Source organism: Orycteropus afer, unplaced genomic scaffold (assembly GCF_000298275.1).
Source record: "Orycteropus afer afer isolate SDZICR_OR568_19922 unplaced genomic scaffold, OryAfe1.0 scaffold00003, whole genome shotgun sequence".
NCBI lineage: Eukaryota > Metazoa > Chordata > Mammalia > Tubulidentata > Orycteropodidae > Orycteropus > Orycteropus afer.
In genome coordinates this window covers 20903450-20921544 of record NW_006921590.1, presented here as the reverse complement: position 1 = coordinate 20921544, position 18095 = coordinate 20903450, and the positions used below count along the sequence as shown (strand labels likewise).

The 18095-nt window shown below is 35.9% G+C and overlaps 1 protein-coding gene across 1 annotated transcript in view; it reads right to left on the bottom strand.

The window, feature by feature from the left end:
• Window positions 1–18095, bottom strand: part of TBC1D5 (TBC1 domain family member 5) — a 544439-nt gene that overhangs the window by 363494 nt on the left and 162850 nt on the right. Inside the window, exons 3-6 of the mRNA XM_042780322.1 lie at window positions 5222–5330; window positions 3678–3767; window positions 3505–3579; window positions 2360–2427 (exon numbers count right to left, since the gene is read on the bottom strand). Of these exons, the coding sequence (XP_042636256.1) occupies window positions 2360–2427; window positions 3505–3579; window positions 3678–3767; window positions 5222–5330 (342 nt within the window). The remainder of the gene's footprint in view (window positions 1–2359; window positions 2428–3504; window positions 3580–3677; window positions 3768–5221; window positions 5331–18095) is intronic.

Here is an 18095-nt window from a genome sequence, read left to right as displayed (position 1 = left end):
TGAAGCTAAAGAAAATCAAAACAAGTGCACAAGAGCCAAAATATGACTTTGATCTTATCAAACCTGAATTTAGAGACCATCTGAAGTACAGATTTGATGCACTGAATATCAATGACTACAGACCGGATGAGTTATGGGATGACATCAAGGATATACATGAAGATTGCAAAAGGTCATTAAAAAGACAGAAAAGGAACAAAAGATCAAACTGGATGTCAGAAGAGGCTCTAAAACTTGCTCTGGAACAGAGAATAACTAATGCTTAAGGAAGAAATGATGAAGTAAAAGAGCTGAACAGGTTTCAAAAGAAGGCTTGAGAAGGCAAAGTGAAGTATTATAATTAAATGTGTAAAGACCTAGAGCTAGCAAATCAAAGAGAGAACATGCTTCGTAATTCTCAAGCTGAAAGAACTGAAGAAAAATTTCAAGCCTCAAGTTGCAATACTGAAGGATTCAATGGGCAAAATACTGAGCAACACAGGAAGAATGAAGAGCAGATAGAAGGAATATAGACAGTCACTGTACCAAAAAGAATTGGTTGACATTCAGTCACTTTTAAAAGGTAGCACAAGATCAACCACTTTTAAGAGGCAGCACAAAAGTCAAAAGCTGCACTGAAGGCACTGGTGCAAAACAAGGTTCCAAAAATTGATGGCATACCAATTGAGATGTTTCAATAAACAGATGCAATGCTGGAAGCATTCAGTCATCTGTGCCAAGAAATTTGGCAAACAGTTACCTGGTCAACTGACTGGAAGAGATCCATATTTGTGCACATTCCAAAGAAAGGTGATCCAACAGAGTGTGGAAATTATTGAACAATATCATTAATATAACAAATATGCAAAATTTTACTGAAGATAATTCAAATAAGGTTGCAGAAGTACATCACAGAGAACTGCCAGAACTTCAAGCCATATTCAGAAGAGAATACGGAATGAGGGATGTCATTGTTCATGTCAGATGGAACTTGGCTGAAAGCAAACAATATCAAAAATGTTTACCTGTGCTTTATGGACTAGGAAAATGAATTGAACTGTGTGGGTCTGGACAACTTATGGATAAAATTGTAAAGAATGTGAATTCCAGAATGCTTAATTGTGCTCAACTGGAACCTATACATAGATTAAGAGGCTGCTGTTCTAACAAGACAAAGGGATAGTGTGTTGTTTAAAATCAGGAAAGATGTGCATCAGGGTTGTATCCTTTCATCATACCTATTCATTCTGTATGCTGAGGAAAGAATCTGAGAAACTAGACTACATGAAGGGACTGTGGCATCAGGATTGGAGGAAGACTCATTAACAACCTACAATATGCAGATGACACAACATTGCTAGTTGAATGTAAAGACCTGAAGCAGTTACTCATGATCAAAGACTACATCCTTTAGTACAGATTACACTTCAACATAAAGAAAACAAAACTTACAACTGGAAATTAATAAGCAATATCATGATAAATGGAGAAAAGACCGAAGTTGTCAAGGATTTAATTTTATTTGGATCCACAACCAATATCTATGGAAGCTGCAGTCAAGAAATCAAATGACATACTACATTGGGCAAACCTGTTGCAAACAAAACAAAACAAAACAAAAAAAAACCCTCTTTAAAATATTAAAAAGCAAAGATGTCACCTTGAGGGCTATGGTGCACCTGGCCTAATCTATGGTATTTCTAATCACTTCATAAGCATGTGAAAGCTGGGCAATGAGCAAGGAAGATGGAAGGAGAATTGATGCATTTGAATTATGGTGTTCGCAAAGAATACTGAATATACTATGGATTGCCAGAAAAATGAACAAATCTGTCCTGGAAGAAGTACAGCCAGAATGTTCCTTAGAAGTAAGGACAGTGAGATTTTTCTCACGTACTTTGGACTTGGTATCAGGAAGGATCAGTCCTAAAAGAAGGACATCATGCTTGCTAAAGTAGAGGATCAGCAAAAATGAGGAAGGCCCTCTATGAGAAGGATTGGCACAGTGGATCCAATAATGGGCTCAAAGATGGCAATGACTGTGAGGATGGTGCAGGACCAGGCAGCGTTTTGTTCTGCTGTTCACAGGGTTAGTATGAATCAGAACCAACTCAAGGGCACCTAACAACAAAGACTTATTATTTTAAGATGAGCAATATTTTCATAATTTATTTTGAGAAAGGAACCACAAAAATGTGTATTTTAAGAATAGAAAATATTACTTATTATCAAAATTAGGCCAATTTTGACCGCTTTTAACACAAGAAAAATATTTCATTCAATTAAAGTTCCTCTATAGATTTTGTATTTTGCTACAATTACAAAGAAGTAACATCAGTTTGAATTATTGAAAAGTTAACTTGTAAATCGTTCCACATACGTTCTTTTGACATCTTGTTCAATCATTGATCGGAGTTCTTTATCTTGGAAGAATTTGTTCCAAAGACTCTGAAATAAGGAGAACAATTGGTTTAAAATAACCCTACAACTTTGTTCATCTTTTTAAATTTCAATTTAATAATTTATTAAAGTTATCTTTCTTTGAGTTATTATTTCACATTGGTGATAGGAAAACCAATATAGGGATACTTTATTAAAATCTAGTTTCACCTCACAAATATATCTTTATTCTAACATTAATCTCTCTAGTTTGATACTATTTTTTAGGTTTTATAAATTTCTGGACATAATCTATATAAACTGAATAATGATTTTCAGGGCTATACATCCACTGCGACCTTCACCACAACAAAAAGATCTATTTGGATGACAGCAGGAACCATACAGCAAGTGGTCCTAGGCTGAACCTGTCCTGAATTCCCAACACATTAAGAGATACAAAGTTTCTGCAAAGGTGGCTTTATAATTCAGTGTATTTTTATGTACTTTTAAAATGTGAATTTAGTAAACTTTTAAACATTGCTTAACAATATTTTGTGCTCCTGTACCACGAATTACATCATCCTAATCACATATATCAGAAAGAAATGCTAATATCATGTATTAAATGGTGGGAAAAAAAATCTTTCCTCAGGCAAACAGTTAGAGCAACAACAATTTGAGAAGTTATATAATATCTTCTAAGTAGTAATTATCCCTAGTCTTCACTAGAATACAAGTGGAAGTAGACTTGATTTCTAAAAAAACTTTTTCACAGACTCACTTCAGACAGTTACTTCTTACTTCCTGATAAGCAAACCCTTCTCTATTTCTATCATGAAGGGCGTCTCTCCCTTGTCCCACACTGGACCTTTTTTAACTTTAATAAGAGTTCTGTCTTCATCCTTATGTCCTTATATTTTATCATTAGATCTCACAGACCCCTGGTACTTCCTCTCTGTAGCATCATTCCCCAGAAACAGATCATAAACTTCCCATAATGCATTATGTATATAGCATAGAATAATTTCCATCAGTTATTTTGGGGGAAGTGGGTAAAGAAAACAGAACTTTCATGGTGATTCACATAACCAGTCTCATGAATAAATTCTTTTGAGATTAAAATTGAATAAAGCCAAACTTTACCCCTTCATCCTGTGAAAGGGGATTATTGATCATCAAGTCTTGCTGGCCAACGACCTTCCTTGGGTTTGTGATATGCTGGTAGAGAGAAAAAGCACATACACACAAAAGTGAGAGACTACAGAACTTTAAGGCATACAGAAGAAAACAATTACCTTAGCTAAAATACAACTTACGATTTCTTTAACGCTGCTATACCATGCTCTCAATTCTTTAATTCTACTTATCCACTGACTTTTATCTTGAGGAAGAACACAAAGAAAAAGCTGTCAAGAAAAAAAAAAAGTGAAACTTTCATAAAAATCATTAGGAAGTAACATGTGAAATTATACCAAAAAGAATCACTGAAAAGTAAAAGATATTCATATTCATGGTATTTTATATTCATATCATGATCATTGTAATTCCCAATAATTTATAGTTGGGGATATTTAAGAAATATATAATGGTACAACTCAAAAAGTGAGTAACCAAAGACCAGAAAAGAAGGTCACCAAAGCTGCACCACAAAGTGGAGTCAAATCTCCCTCAGAATTACATTAAAAACTAATGATAAAATGCACCGAAGTTCAAGTAAAATTCCAATTTTGGACTCTAATCTTAATGGGGGTGCTAGGGGAGCATTAATAAGCACAAAGTCCAAACAGTAATTTCTAGCCTTAAATTGCTGACTCACAATAAGCAGGTAAAGGATAGAGAGTACAGTCTACGAAGTGAACTTGCTTCATGTACAGTACAAAATATAATTTACAACTGGCAATCAGCTCATGAAAATAACAAGCATTCTTAAAAAGATAAATCTGATTTAATTTTGTTTCACACAACATTAAAATAAATCTGGATTTGGATTTATTTTTAGGAAAGGAAGGATATTGAAAGTTAAACAACAGGCAAAGGGGGCAGGGCACAAACATTTGTTCACAAATATTCTAGCAGCAGGTCTCCTGCCTTTACTGCCTTTAGCTAACAGAAGAAATATGTATTTTAATTATTAAATCTAAATTATTAAATGTAAAAGTATCTAAAGCATCATGTGTTTCTTACTGTCTTTACTTGCACACACTCAATAATGCTCAATTTATGTCAATAACCCTAAAAACTTTCAATAGAAGTCATTTGAGAAATGAGTCTAAACCAAAATTAATTTTAGCAGAACAAGAAGGGACAACAATTCAACACAATTAAACAGATAACTGCTGATTACAATTATTAGTTTTGGAAACCAATGGTCCTTTTCCACCAAAGGAGACCTCCTCAATTTCCTTTCACATCTTCTTGCTGCCCCTCACCTTGTGTTTCCAGTTAAACAAAACGGTGTGTAAAATCCTTTCTGTCTGCTATTTATGAAGAAAAAAGTTAAGATGAATAAACGACAGCACTTGACATAATAAGAACCTGAGAGTTAATTTCCCGCTTCACCTGCTCAACTTCAAGGATTTCTATAAAAGCCTCTGGAGAAGGGAAAGGTGTTGCACTGAATTCTGCACCATCAAATGAGATGCACAGGCAGTCATTTCAAATGACATCAGCAGTTACTCAGGACTAAGGTTATTCAACTTTATTAGTAAATGTCCTATGAAACATAAAGTAGGTGGCCAAAAATTGGTAGTGAAGTCTCTTGGAAAATTCAGTGATCCCCTGCATGGGTAATCTTCCAGGGTATCAGGTAATGTGTTGATATACTGCAACCACAAACTGTAAATAAATATTTTCTTCTTACCTTCCAGCAAATACTGCGGAACCTGCTGCTTCTCAGCTGCCCATTAATCCCCTTCAGCCTTATAGTTGCCAAGTAATTGCTGTTTACAAATAGTTCTTCCCATTCTTTCCTACATGCAAGAAACCAAAGCATGGGAATCCTTTTGTTAAAATTCTTGTGCTTGGAGAAGAGCGTTACAGGAAATCTTTTTTAAAGAAATCTAAGGAATACAACTTTCAAAACATATACATTTAGTTGTGTACTGTTTCTGAACGCATGGCTGTCTTCTTGGACACAGTTCTTCTGTAGATTTAATGAATATGTAGATTGCTATAATTATGCCAGCTACTGAAATTCATAATGTCTATGGAGGCTATTCCACTTCCTCTAAAATGTTGATAGTGCAGCTCAGTGAATCAACAAGGAAAAAAATGAATATTAAGATAAGCATATAACTGCTTTAGCCACTGACAAAGATATACTTGCTCCAAAAATATACAACAAAAGTATACTGCTGATTATATTGGCGTCTCATATGACATATCTGTTTAAATGAACCCGTTCCTCTTAAATGTCAGGATAGGCAGTTAAGCATAATAGAAGACTATTTTCTTTAACTTTTAGTGCTATTTACTATTGAAATCTCTGCAACTTCTTTCTACATGATCAGTTTTAAAATTTTAACAGGTGCGGGCAAATTCGAAAAAAACATCAAAAAATTAAAAAGCTTCACTATATCAACTGTTAAAGGCAAGCTTGAGTACCTTACAGTACCTATGGCTGACTAGATAAACAACTGAAATATGCCTCCCAGGCACGCAGACACCAGGGGCCTAACACCTGTGCCTCATTAATATACAAGTAAATCTGCTCTACTGGGAAACAATTGGAAATTAATTGTCCCAAACCATTTACTGAGTTTGAATAAAGGAATTAGACCTGTATTTCCTGCATCTTGCACCAAACTAAACATCAAGAATTATTTGTCGACAGTTGAGGTAAGTAATTTCAACTTTATGAAATTTCTCTCAATTTCCAACATGCTACAATAAAATACGTTTATAATTTAACATTTATTATCAAAGCTGAAGCTGTGGAAATCTCTTAAGAAAGCCTCTAAAGCTCTCAATCATCCTTCCCTATACATACAGTTGTCATTGGCCAGATCCTACTCATTCTGTGAAAGGACAACTTATGTAACCAACTGTACACTTAAAGCTCTAAAGCCTGACCATGAAGCAAGCTGTGTCATCTTCATGGAGGTTCAGAAGAGTGAGCAAAGGTAAGGGCACACTCTCTCTACTGTCACCCATAAGAGGATCTCTAACTTCAATTCTGCAGCACTGATCCCTAATCACACCAAGCTTCTGCCAGTGAGGGCATGTGCCTAAGTATGTACAATGAGATACACATTCCAACCCCATTCTGGAAGAAATATATTCCTACTACCAACCCATGAAAATTTCTCAGTCTCATCACTATTCATAACAGAAAACAATATTTCACTTTAATTTTAGTTTGCATTTTTATTATTAATGAAACTGAAATAACTTTATGCTTTTTGTTCATTTTTAATGTCTCTTTTTTCAACTTCTAGTCTTATGCCCATTTTAAGGCATACAGGATAGTGGTTAAGAGAATGGACATCACAGACACATTCCTGGGATAAAATCCTAGCACTGCTACTTACTAACTGTGCAAATGTGGACAAATAACTTCACCTCCCTATAGGTTTCCTCATCTGTAAGGTGCAATAATAATAATAGACAGAATAATAAATTATGAAATTATTCTATCTCAAAGAACTATTCTGAGGATTAAAAAGAGTTAACACATAATTGTAATACATTTTCAGTGTGCCTTCATATTGACCTAAAGAGAGGAATTCTTCATACCTTAAAAACATCAAACCCATGTCTGCTATGCATACATGTATGCACAGGTACACATACACATCCAATTGTCTTGACTTTCAACACACTAAAGATTAATTTGTGTACAGTTTAAATCTAACATCATTGTCCCTTGTTGCTCTTTCTATTGTTTTCATGTTTAAACAGGTCTTAGCCACTCCAAGATCAAATAAATAATCACTGAAATCTTGTTATTTTTACCACTTTAATGCATTTTTATCACCTAGAGTATTTTAACTATATTTTCCACTTCCAATGTCACATGTATTACTCATGTTTCATACTGCTCAAGTTTTGCTTTTGTCCAATTTTCCAGTTTTTATTAATATTCAAAATGAGCAGATATCAGAGAAGTACATCTCAGAAACCACAAGCAAGTTTAAAAGAGTTTATGCTCTATGAACAAAATGTACAGATTTGGAATGTATTTTAAGCCCCAAGAAATCATTACTTGTGAGAGGCCATGCAGTCCTGAGGGTCTGAAAACACCAATACATTTCAGATGGAAGAGGGAAGGATAAGGCAATGACTCCTACAGCCCCTTCCAAAATCAGCTTCTATTCACAGGTACCAAGACACTTTGAAAGTACAAGGACAGCTGGTGACTAGATGCACTGCCATCTTCTCAAGCAGCAGCTTTTTAAGGTCAAGTTACATACTACTTACGTAATGAAAGATAATTATTTGTTAGCTTAAGTAAGACCTTGTGTCTTGATTACAATGTTGGCACAGAAAAAGGAGACTGAGGCATGTAAAATGGAAACATTCTCTCTGAAAATCACAATCATTTAAATTTATTCATGGGTACTTATAGTTCCAGTTAAGGTATAACATCTCAAACTGATGAAGAGTTCTAACATAAAGGCCAGAATATAATCTACTAATTGTCTTTCTTTTCTGTGCAACAGTATTTTATCAATAAGCAGTGATACATAATAAACATAATGAACATTTATTAAGGGGCTATTATGTGCTTAGCAAGTTCCAGAGTCTCTTCTGACAACCATTTCTGTCTTTTCTTCCTTTCCTCTCTTTTGAATGACCTTTTTCATTCTTCATGTATGATGTTCTTGATATCTTCCCATAACTCATCTGGCTTTCAGTTATTAGCGTTCAATGCTTCAAATCTATTCTTGAGATGGTCTCTAAATTTAGGTGGGACATAATCAAGGTCATATTGTGGGTTTTACACACTTTTAATTTTCTTCAGCTTCAACCATTACCTGCATATGAGCAACTGATGGTATGTTCCACAGCCAGCTCCTAGCCTTGTTTTGGCTGAAGATATTGAGCTTCTCCACTGACTCTTTCCACAGATGTAGTTGATCTGATTCTGTGTATTCCTCCTGGTGAGGAACATGTGCATAGCTATCGCTGATGTTGTTGAAAAAGGTATTTGCAATGAATAAGTAGTTGGTCTTGCAAAATTCCATCATGTGATTTCTGGCATCATTTCTACCTCCAAGGCCAAATTTTCCAACTACCGGTAATTCTTCTTTGTTTCCAACTTTTGCATTCCAATCACCAGTAACAATCAATACATCTTGATTGTATTTTCAGTCAATTTCATACCACAGAAGTTGGTAAAAATTTTCAATTTCTTCATCTTTGGTTTGAACAAAGAGCAGCTAAAGTGAATGAAGAAATCACAAGATAAAACAGCTGAACAGAAGACTTCAAAGAGCAGCTTGAGAAGACAAAGTCAATTATTATAATGAAATGTGAAAAGACCTAGTGTTAGAAAACCAAAAGGAAATAACACACTTGGTATTTCTCAAACTGAAAGAACTAAAGAAAAAAATCAAGCCTCGAGGTGTAATATTGAAGGATTCTATGGGCAAAATGTTGAATGATGCAGGAGGCATCAAAAGAAGAAGCAAGGAATATACAGATTCACTGCAGAAAAAAAGAACTGGTCAATGTCCAACTATTTCAGGAGCTGGCATATGATCAAGAACTGATGGTACTGAAGGAAGAAGCCAAAGCTGCATTGAAGGAACTGGCCCCACGAATTGACAGAATACTCACTGAGATATTTCAACAAACAGATGAAGTGCTGGAGGCACTTACTCATCTATGCCAAGTAATTTGGAAGACAGCTACCTGACAAACTGACTGGAAGAAATCCTATTTGCACCCATTCCAAAGAAAGGTGATCCCACAGAATGTGGGAATTATCAAACAGTATCATTTAACATCATACACTAGTAAAATTTTGCTGAAGATAATTCAAAAACGGTTGCAGCAGTATACTGACAGGGAACTGCCAGACATGCAAGCTGGATTCAGAAGAAGGCATGGAACAAGGGACATCATTGCTGACGTCAGATGGATCTTGGCTGAAAGCAAAGAATATCAGAAAGATGTTTATTTGTGTTTTATTGACTGTAGAAAGGCATTAGACTTTGTGGATCATAATAAATTATGGATAACATTAGGAAGAATGCGAATTCCAGAACTCATGAAGAACCTATACATAGACTAAGAAGCTGTCATTTGAACAGAACAAGGGAATGCTGCATGGTTTAAAATCAGGAAGGGTGTGCATTAGGGTTGTATCCTTTCATCATACTTATTCAATAGTATGCTGAGCAAATAATCCAAGAAGCTGGATGATATGAAGAAGAACGTGGCATCAGGATTGGAGGAAGACTCATTAATAACCTGAAAAATGCAGATGACACTCAACCTTCCTTGTGAAGGTGAAGATGACTTGAAGCACTTCCTGATGAAGATTAAAGACTACAGTCTTCAGTATGGATTACACCTCAGCATAAAGAAAACAAAAATCCTCACAACTGGACCAATAAGCAGCATCACGATAAATGGAGAAAAGATTGACGCTGTAAAGACTTCATCTTGCTTAGATCCACAATCAACACTCATGGAAGCAACAATCAAGAAATCAGATGTCATACTGCACTAGGCAAATCTGCTGCAAAAGACCTCTGTGAAGACTCAGGTGCACCTAACCCAGGCAATAGTATTTTCAATCACCTCATACTCATGTTAAAGCTGGACAATGAACAAGGAAGACTGAAGAAGAGTTAATGCCTTTGAATTATGGTATTGGCAAAGAATACTGAAAATACCATGGGCTGCCAGAAGAATGAACAAATCTGTCCTGGAAGAAGCGCAGCTGGAGTGGTCCTTGGAAGTGAGAATGGCCAGACTTCATCTCACCTATTTTGGTCACGCTGTCAGAAAGGACCAGTCAGTCCTTGGAGAGGATATCATGCTTGGTAGAGGGTCAGTGAAAAATGGGAAGACCCACAACTAGAAGGACTGACACAATACCTGCAACAATAAAAACCAAAAAAACAAACAGCCAAACTCACTGCTGTTGAGTCGGATCTGACTCATAGCGACCCCTTCTTGGGTTTCCGAGGTGGTATCACTACAGAAGTAGATTGCCCAACCTTCCTTCTGAGGAGTGACTGGTGGGTTTGAACTGCCAGCCTTCTCGTTAGCAGTCACATGCCTTAGGCACTACGCCACCAGAGCTCCCAGGCTGCAAAAATGGGCTCAAATATATAGCAAGGACTGTGAAGATGGTACACGACCAAGCAGCGTTTCATTGCATTGTACATAGGGTTGTCAGTATGACTCGGAGCTGACTTGACGGCACCTAACAACAATAACAACATGTGCTTAGCAGAGTCCCTGGGAGGTGCAATCAGTTAAAGCACTGGTTTACTAATTGAAAGGCTGGCAGTTTGAACCCACCCAGAGGTGCCTCAGAAGAAAGGCCTGGTAATCTGCTTCCTATGGAGGACAGTTCTATTCCAAAGCATATGGGGTTACTAAGAGTTGGAATCAACTCAACAGCAAGAGTTTTCTTTTCTTTTTTTTCAATATGCTTTGTACAAATAAATACATGTAACTGACCTTTGAACAACATGGCTTTGAAATGGATGGGACTACTTATACATGGGTTTTGTTAAAGATCAGGGTGTTGGAGAAATTCAAGGGTTTGGTGCCCCTGACCAACCCAAGTGGTTCAAGGGTCAACTGTATTTTCAAAAAATATGAAATAAATTAAGGAAGTAGATAGATGGATATATAAACTAACAATATGAATAATGTAAAGTGCACTGGTAATACAGAGAAGGGAAAAGTAGCTTTTTACCTGAATATTAATAAGATAGATAATAACAGATCCCAGAAGGCAAAATGTTAAAAAGTTTAGGCCTTCCATGGGAGCTGGACAAAAGGTTTATAGTATCACAAATATGAATGGGAAAACACGAGATAAGAACAAGGAACACTGAGTAATCAGTGGTGGAGTTTTTCAGTTAAATTTTAAAAAGCACAGGAAAAAGTAGTTGCTCAACACTGTTTTTTTAAACACATAAAATATTTACATATAATGTGCCTGTAATAATTTTTAAAAATATGACAATGTCATTAAAATGCTAAAAAAAATCCACTTATAGCATAATATAAGGAGCTCTGGTGGTATAGTGTTTAAGGCTGCTAACCAGAATGTCAGTGGTTCAAACCCATCAGCTGCTCTGCAGGAGAAAGGTGAGGCAATCTACTTCCTTAATGATTCACAGCCTTGGAAACCCAATGGGGGTCGCTATGAGTCACAACTGACTCAATGGCAGTTTGGGCTTTTTTTATTGGATAGCATATAATTATTTAGGTAAATCACTCCTAATCTCTATAACAATCATCTTAAATTGGGTATTTTTAAAAACCTCTTTATGGATGAGCAAACTGAAACTCATAAAACTATGTAACTTGTGGAAAGAAAAAGAAATGAAAATTTGGAAAAGCATCTTCCTATAATAACACGGAAGACAAATAACAATAAAAAGGCACATGATACTTCAGAAACCAGTGGGTAAAACTGACCTCTTGGCATCAAGACAAGATAAACATGGCAAGATTATATAGTCTTAGAATTTTAGCTTTTGAGTATCAAGTCCAAAGTCAAGAGAGACAAGTTTTCCCATAATGGACTGATGAGGTAAATCTACAATAGCTGCTACCAGTGCTTAAGAACAATCTGGAACATTTAGATACTCAAAAGCCTTAAATGGAGCAATGAGATTAGAACCCTGGGCCCTGAACTCTTCCCTGACAAAGCACTCTTGCCATCTAGTGGCAACTACTCTTCATTGCAGGCACTGAGTCCCTGGAAACTAAACCAGAATCTAAGCAGGGAGAGGTGGAAATGGGTAGGTTTCATCTCTTATGCCAGAGGAAATGTACTAGTAATGCTGGCTTTGGATGCACGTGTTGAGAAGGATCTTCAGCCTAACTGGGATCATTAGAAAAGAACATAGTGAGTGATTAAAAATGTTGGTCATAGGCATTGCAGGGAGTCCAGGGAATACCTGGACTATTCAATTATTTCTCAGAAAATGGTATTATGAAATGGAGGCCAATTAGAATATGGAATGAATAAATGCAGCTGCTAATCATAAGGATATGTGGCATAGTGCTTAAGGCTCTTGACTGCTAACCAGAAGACCGGTGGTTAAAACCCACCAGCCACTCCTCAGAAGAAAGACTGGGCAATCTATTTCTGTAGAGATACAGCCTCCGAAACCCAAGAAAGGATTGCTATGAGTCGGATTCGACTTGACGGCAGTGATTTCTTTTTTTTTTTAATATAATATTTTCCCAAGATAGCCACATAAAATCAGTATGAAACTAGTAAGTTCCTTCTAAATTAATTATGTACTTTCATAATTTAAATGAGTTAATTATGTGCTAATTCAGGATTAGAAATTGTTGGGTCATTGTCCCATATGGTGATATACTATAAAAAATATTAATTTTATATGGGTATTTTCTATTTTATATGATGGTTTCTACCAATTTTCAGGCATATCTATACTAAAAAGGTATATGGAATTAATTCAAGAAAACTCAAACATTCAGAAGGCAGGAAGGCATGGCAAAGAAGGACACCAGGAAAAGGTAATCAATCACAGGGAGGAGGAAGTGGGAAGAGTGCTGTTACATTGTGGAGATTGCAATCAATGTCACAAAACAAAATGTGCATGAACTATTGAATGGAAAATTAATTTGCTCTGTAAACTTTCACCCAATTCAGAACAAATACTTGGAAAAAAAATCAAATAACTACAATAACAACAAAGAGACTACATATACTCTAATATCTATAATTTCCAACACTTGTTAAAGAGGAGCTACTTTGCTTTCTTCTGATAATAAAATTGCTGAGTTGAACAGAAAGGGATTATCATACATTGGAAGCCCAGCAAGTCACAAAGAAAAGGAAAGGAGAGGGAGGAGACATGCTTCTGGCTGTCAGGGAGGTGAGCTGAAAGGGGAGTATGGTACAGTGAGTGTTAGAGATGACCATTTTACAAGGTCTGCCAGGCAACCTCTCTTCTGCTGTGATCTGCTTCTATAAAGATTACAGTGAAGAAAACCCTATGGAGCAGTTTTACTCTGTAACACATGGGGTCTCCATGAGTCAGAACTAACTCAAAGGCAGTAGATTTTACCAGCCAACCATGATCACTGTGTTATTGCAATCCGACTAAAGGCCAGAGCAGAATGAAGGTAATCTTCAAAGAGATCAATTAGATGGATGATTGTTAAGCAGATCAAAATTAGATGGGTGGAATTTTTTAAAGGTGAGAATGAAAAACTTGATGCAAAAAGATTCACACAATTTTATAATCCCAAAATGCAAGCTGGTATTCCCAAAAATTATGATATTAATTATGATCACATTAGTTTCATCAAACACAAGTGAAAGGGTAAAAGTAGTATTTTAATCTGTATATAAATGTATTAAAGGAATATTTCTATCAAAGAAAGGACGGTACCATAATTCTAATATTTCACATAAAAGAATATATACCTTTTATATAATTTAAAAGGTAATGGTTTTGAAAATACTATCCAAATAGAACAAGGAACATCTAACTTAAAAATCAATGGAAACATGAGTGTAAATTAGATATGTCAGCATCAGACTGTAAAGTGTGGCACCAGATATGGGTAAGCTACAACATTAGGACTGCAGGTGCCAAGATCAACCAGATAAACACTGATGTTATCTATAATTACCTCATTTTTAGCTTAAATCACAGGTAATGAGGGAACTCGGAGTCTCTAAAAGGCAATTAGAAACTGTACTGGCTTTTTTGCTTCCTGTATCAGGAATTTTTTAAAACTTACTTTTATTTAAAGCTTTTTTCCCTCAAGGCATATCACATACATATATAAATAAATATAAAACCAGAATGCACAGTTACAAGCTTAAAATATGTCCTCCTATGATGATACTCCATTGAAAAAAGGCAATAAATAGTTCCCTGCCATGGAGGTTTACTAAAATTTAAGATGATGTTTAGATTCAGATTCAGATTTAATTTTTAATTGAGAAATGTTGATGTTGAGCCTCTATCTCAGTATCTACAAGGACTGACATAGTAACAGTTATGGTCTATCAGATACAATACTCCTTAAAAAAAAATTATTGTGATTTGAGTGAAAGTTTACAGAACAAATTCATTTTCCATACAGCAGTTAACATACACTCTGTCTCAGAACACTGACTGCGATTTCCCACAATGCAACAGCTCTCTTCCCACTTCCTTCCCACAGATATAATACTCTTTTAAAAATATATATATACCATTTTCCTCAAAATAAAAAGTTTAGCAGCTTCCAAATTCAGGAATATATTAAAATAGTTAAACTCAATAATCACATCTGTAGAAAAAGAATCAAGAAAAGCTTTATCACAAGGTTATAAAAAATTAAGTACATAAGAAACATTATACCATTAATCAAAGGGTCAGCATTTAGAAATGAGGTGAAAAGGATCTTCTTAATCTCTATGAAGTTTTCTTCAGTGAATATATTTTATATTCTGGAGTCTACTGATGCTTCTTATATAATTAATAATTAAGAAAAAAAATCCCCTTCTCTCAGAATGCTCCCTCCAAACCTCACCCCACAACCTACCTACTCACCATCTTCCTCACTTACGTTGATACTTAATTTTCCACTACATGATAAAGAATTTGTCACCATCTATGATGTAACCAATACTGTAAGGTAAATACTTAAAAGCATGGAGAATAAATTACTTGCCAGTAATTTAGAAATAGGCATTTATATAGCAAAATCTGATATGCTTTTAAAAAGTCAATCTCATATCTTAAAGCATGTTTTTCAAGACTGGATTGATATAAAGCGTTCCACATCTAGAAATACAAACATGCTTGAAATAAATACTTTATCTGAAAAAGATTAAAATAGATTATATTTTAACTGAATCCATTATTCGCTTGATAACATCCAGATCAGCACTATTCAAAAGGGTTTTCTGAGAAAATGAAAATGTTCTATATCTGACTGTCCAACGTGGTAGCCATGAGTCACAAATGGCTACTGAGCCACTGAAATATGGCTAGTATAGTTGAAGAACTGTATTTTTAACTTTATTTTAATCAATTTCAACTTTAATTTAAATAGCCTCATATGGCTAGTGATTCTTCTATTGAATAGAGAAGTTCCAAGTGCTTATAAGGATGATACAGTTCATTCACACATGCATATTGTTAGGTGTCATTGAGTCGGCTCCGACTCATAGCGACTCTATGTATAACAGAATGAAAAAATGCCCAGTCCTGCACCAGCCTCACAATACTTCCTATACCTGAGCCCATCATTGAAGCCACTATGTCACTCCATCTCATTGAGGGCCTTCCCCTTTTTTGTAGACCCCCCACTTTACCAAGCATGATAGTCTTCTCCAGGCAATGATCCCTTCTGACAACACGACCAAAGTAGATCAAACTAAGTATGGTCATTCTCGCTTCCAAGGAGCAGTCCAGCTGCACTTCTTCCAGGAGAAATTTGTTCATTCTTTTGGCAGTCCATGTTACTTTCAGTATTCTTCACAAACACCACACTCAAAAGTATCAACTCTTCTTCAGTCTTTCTTATTCATCGTTTAGCTCTCACATGAATATGAGGCAATTGAAACTACCATGGCTTGGGTTAGGTGCACCTTAGTCTTCAAAGAGACATCTCTGCTCTTCAGCACTTGAAAAAGGTCTTTTGCAGCAGATTTTCCCAGTGCAATATGTCCTTTGATATCCTGACTGCTGCTTCCATTGGTGTTGATTGTGGAACCAAGTAATATAAAATCTTTGACAACTTCAGTCTTTTCTTCATTTATCGTGATGCTGCTTATTACCCCAGTTGTGAGGATTTTCGTTTTCTTTATGTTGAGATGTAATCCATACTGCAGACTGTAGTTGTTAATCTTCACTGTAACTGCTTCAAGTCATCCTCACTTTCAGCAAGCAAAGTTGTGTCATCTGCATATTACAGGTTGTTAATGAGACTTCCTCCAATACTGATGCCACCTTCTTCTTCATATAGTCCAGCTTTTCAGATGATTTCCTCATCATAAAATTTGAGTAAGTATGATGACAGATACAAGCGTGATGCACTCCCTTTCTAATTTTAAACCACGCAGTGTCCCCTTGTTCTGTTCAAATGACAGCCTCCTGGTCTATGTATAGGTTCCTCATGAGCATAATTCAGTGTTCTGGAATTCCTATTCTTCTCAATGTTATCCATAATTTGTTATGATCCACACAATCAAATGCTTTTGCATAGTCAATAAAACACAAGTAAACCTCCTTCTGGTTTTCTTTACTTTCAGACAAGATCCATCTGACATCAGCAATGATATGCCTCATTCCACATCCTCTTCTAAATCCAGCTTACATTTCTGGAAGTGCCCTGCCAATATATTGCTGCAACTGTTTTTGAATTATCTTCACCAAGATTTTACTTGAGTGACATTGTTCGATAATTTCCTCATTCTGTGGTATCACCTTTCTTTGGAATAGGTACAAATATAGATCTCTTCCAGCTGGGTGGCCAGTTAGCTGTCTCCCAAATCTACTGGCATAGATGAGTGAGTGCTTCCAGCTGGGCATCCATTTCTTGAAACATTTCAATGAGTATTCTGTCAATTCTTGGAGTCTTGTCCTTTGTCAATTCCTTCAGTGCAGCTTTGATTTCTTCCTTCAGTACCATTGGTTCTTGATCATATGGCACCTCCTGAAATGGATGAACATCAACCAATTCTTTTTGCTATAGTGACTCTGTGTATGCCTTCCATCTTCTTTTGATGTTTCCTGCATTGTTCAATATATTGCCCATAGAATCTTTCAATATTGCAACCTGAGGCTTGAACTTTTTCCACAGTTCTTTCAGTCTGAGAAATGCTGCACATGCTCTTCCCTTTTGGTTTTCTAACTCCAGGTCTTTGCACATTTTATTATAATGACTTTGTCTTCTCAAGCTGCTCTTTGAAATCTTCTGTTCAGCTCTTTTATCTTGCTGGTTCTTCCATTTGCTTTAGCTATTTGCCACTCAAGTGCAAGATTCAGTGTCTCTTCTGACTTCTATTTTGGTCTTTTCTTCCTTTTCTGTCTTTTTAATGATCTTTTGCTTTCTTCATGGATGATATTCTTGATGTCATCTCAAAATTCCTCTGGTTTTCAGTCACTGGTGTTCAATACATCAAATCTAATCAAGATCACATTTTGGCTCTCCTGGACTTGTTTTAATTGTCTTCAGCTTCAACTTGAACTTGCTTATGAGCAACTGATGGTCTGTTCCACAGTCAGCTCCTGGCCTTGTTCTGGCTGAAGATACTGAGCTTCTCCATCACCTCTTGCCACAGATATAGTTGATCTGATTCCTGTGTATTCCATCTGGTGAAGTACACCTGTATAGCCACCATTATGTTGTTGAAAAAAAGTATTTGCAATGAATAAGTCATTGGTCTTGCAAAATTCTTTCATGTGATCTCCAGTGTTATTTCTATCACCAAGGCTGTATTTTCCAACTGCCTGTGATTCTTCTTTGTTTCCATCTTTTGCATCCCAATCACCAGTGATAAACAACACATCTCGGTTGTATGTTTGGCCAACTTCAGACTGTAGAAGTTGGTAAAA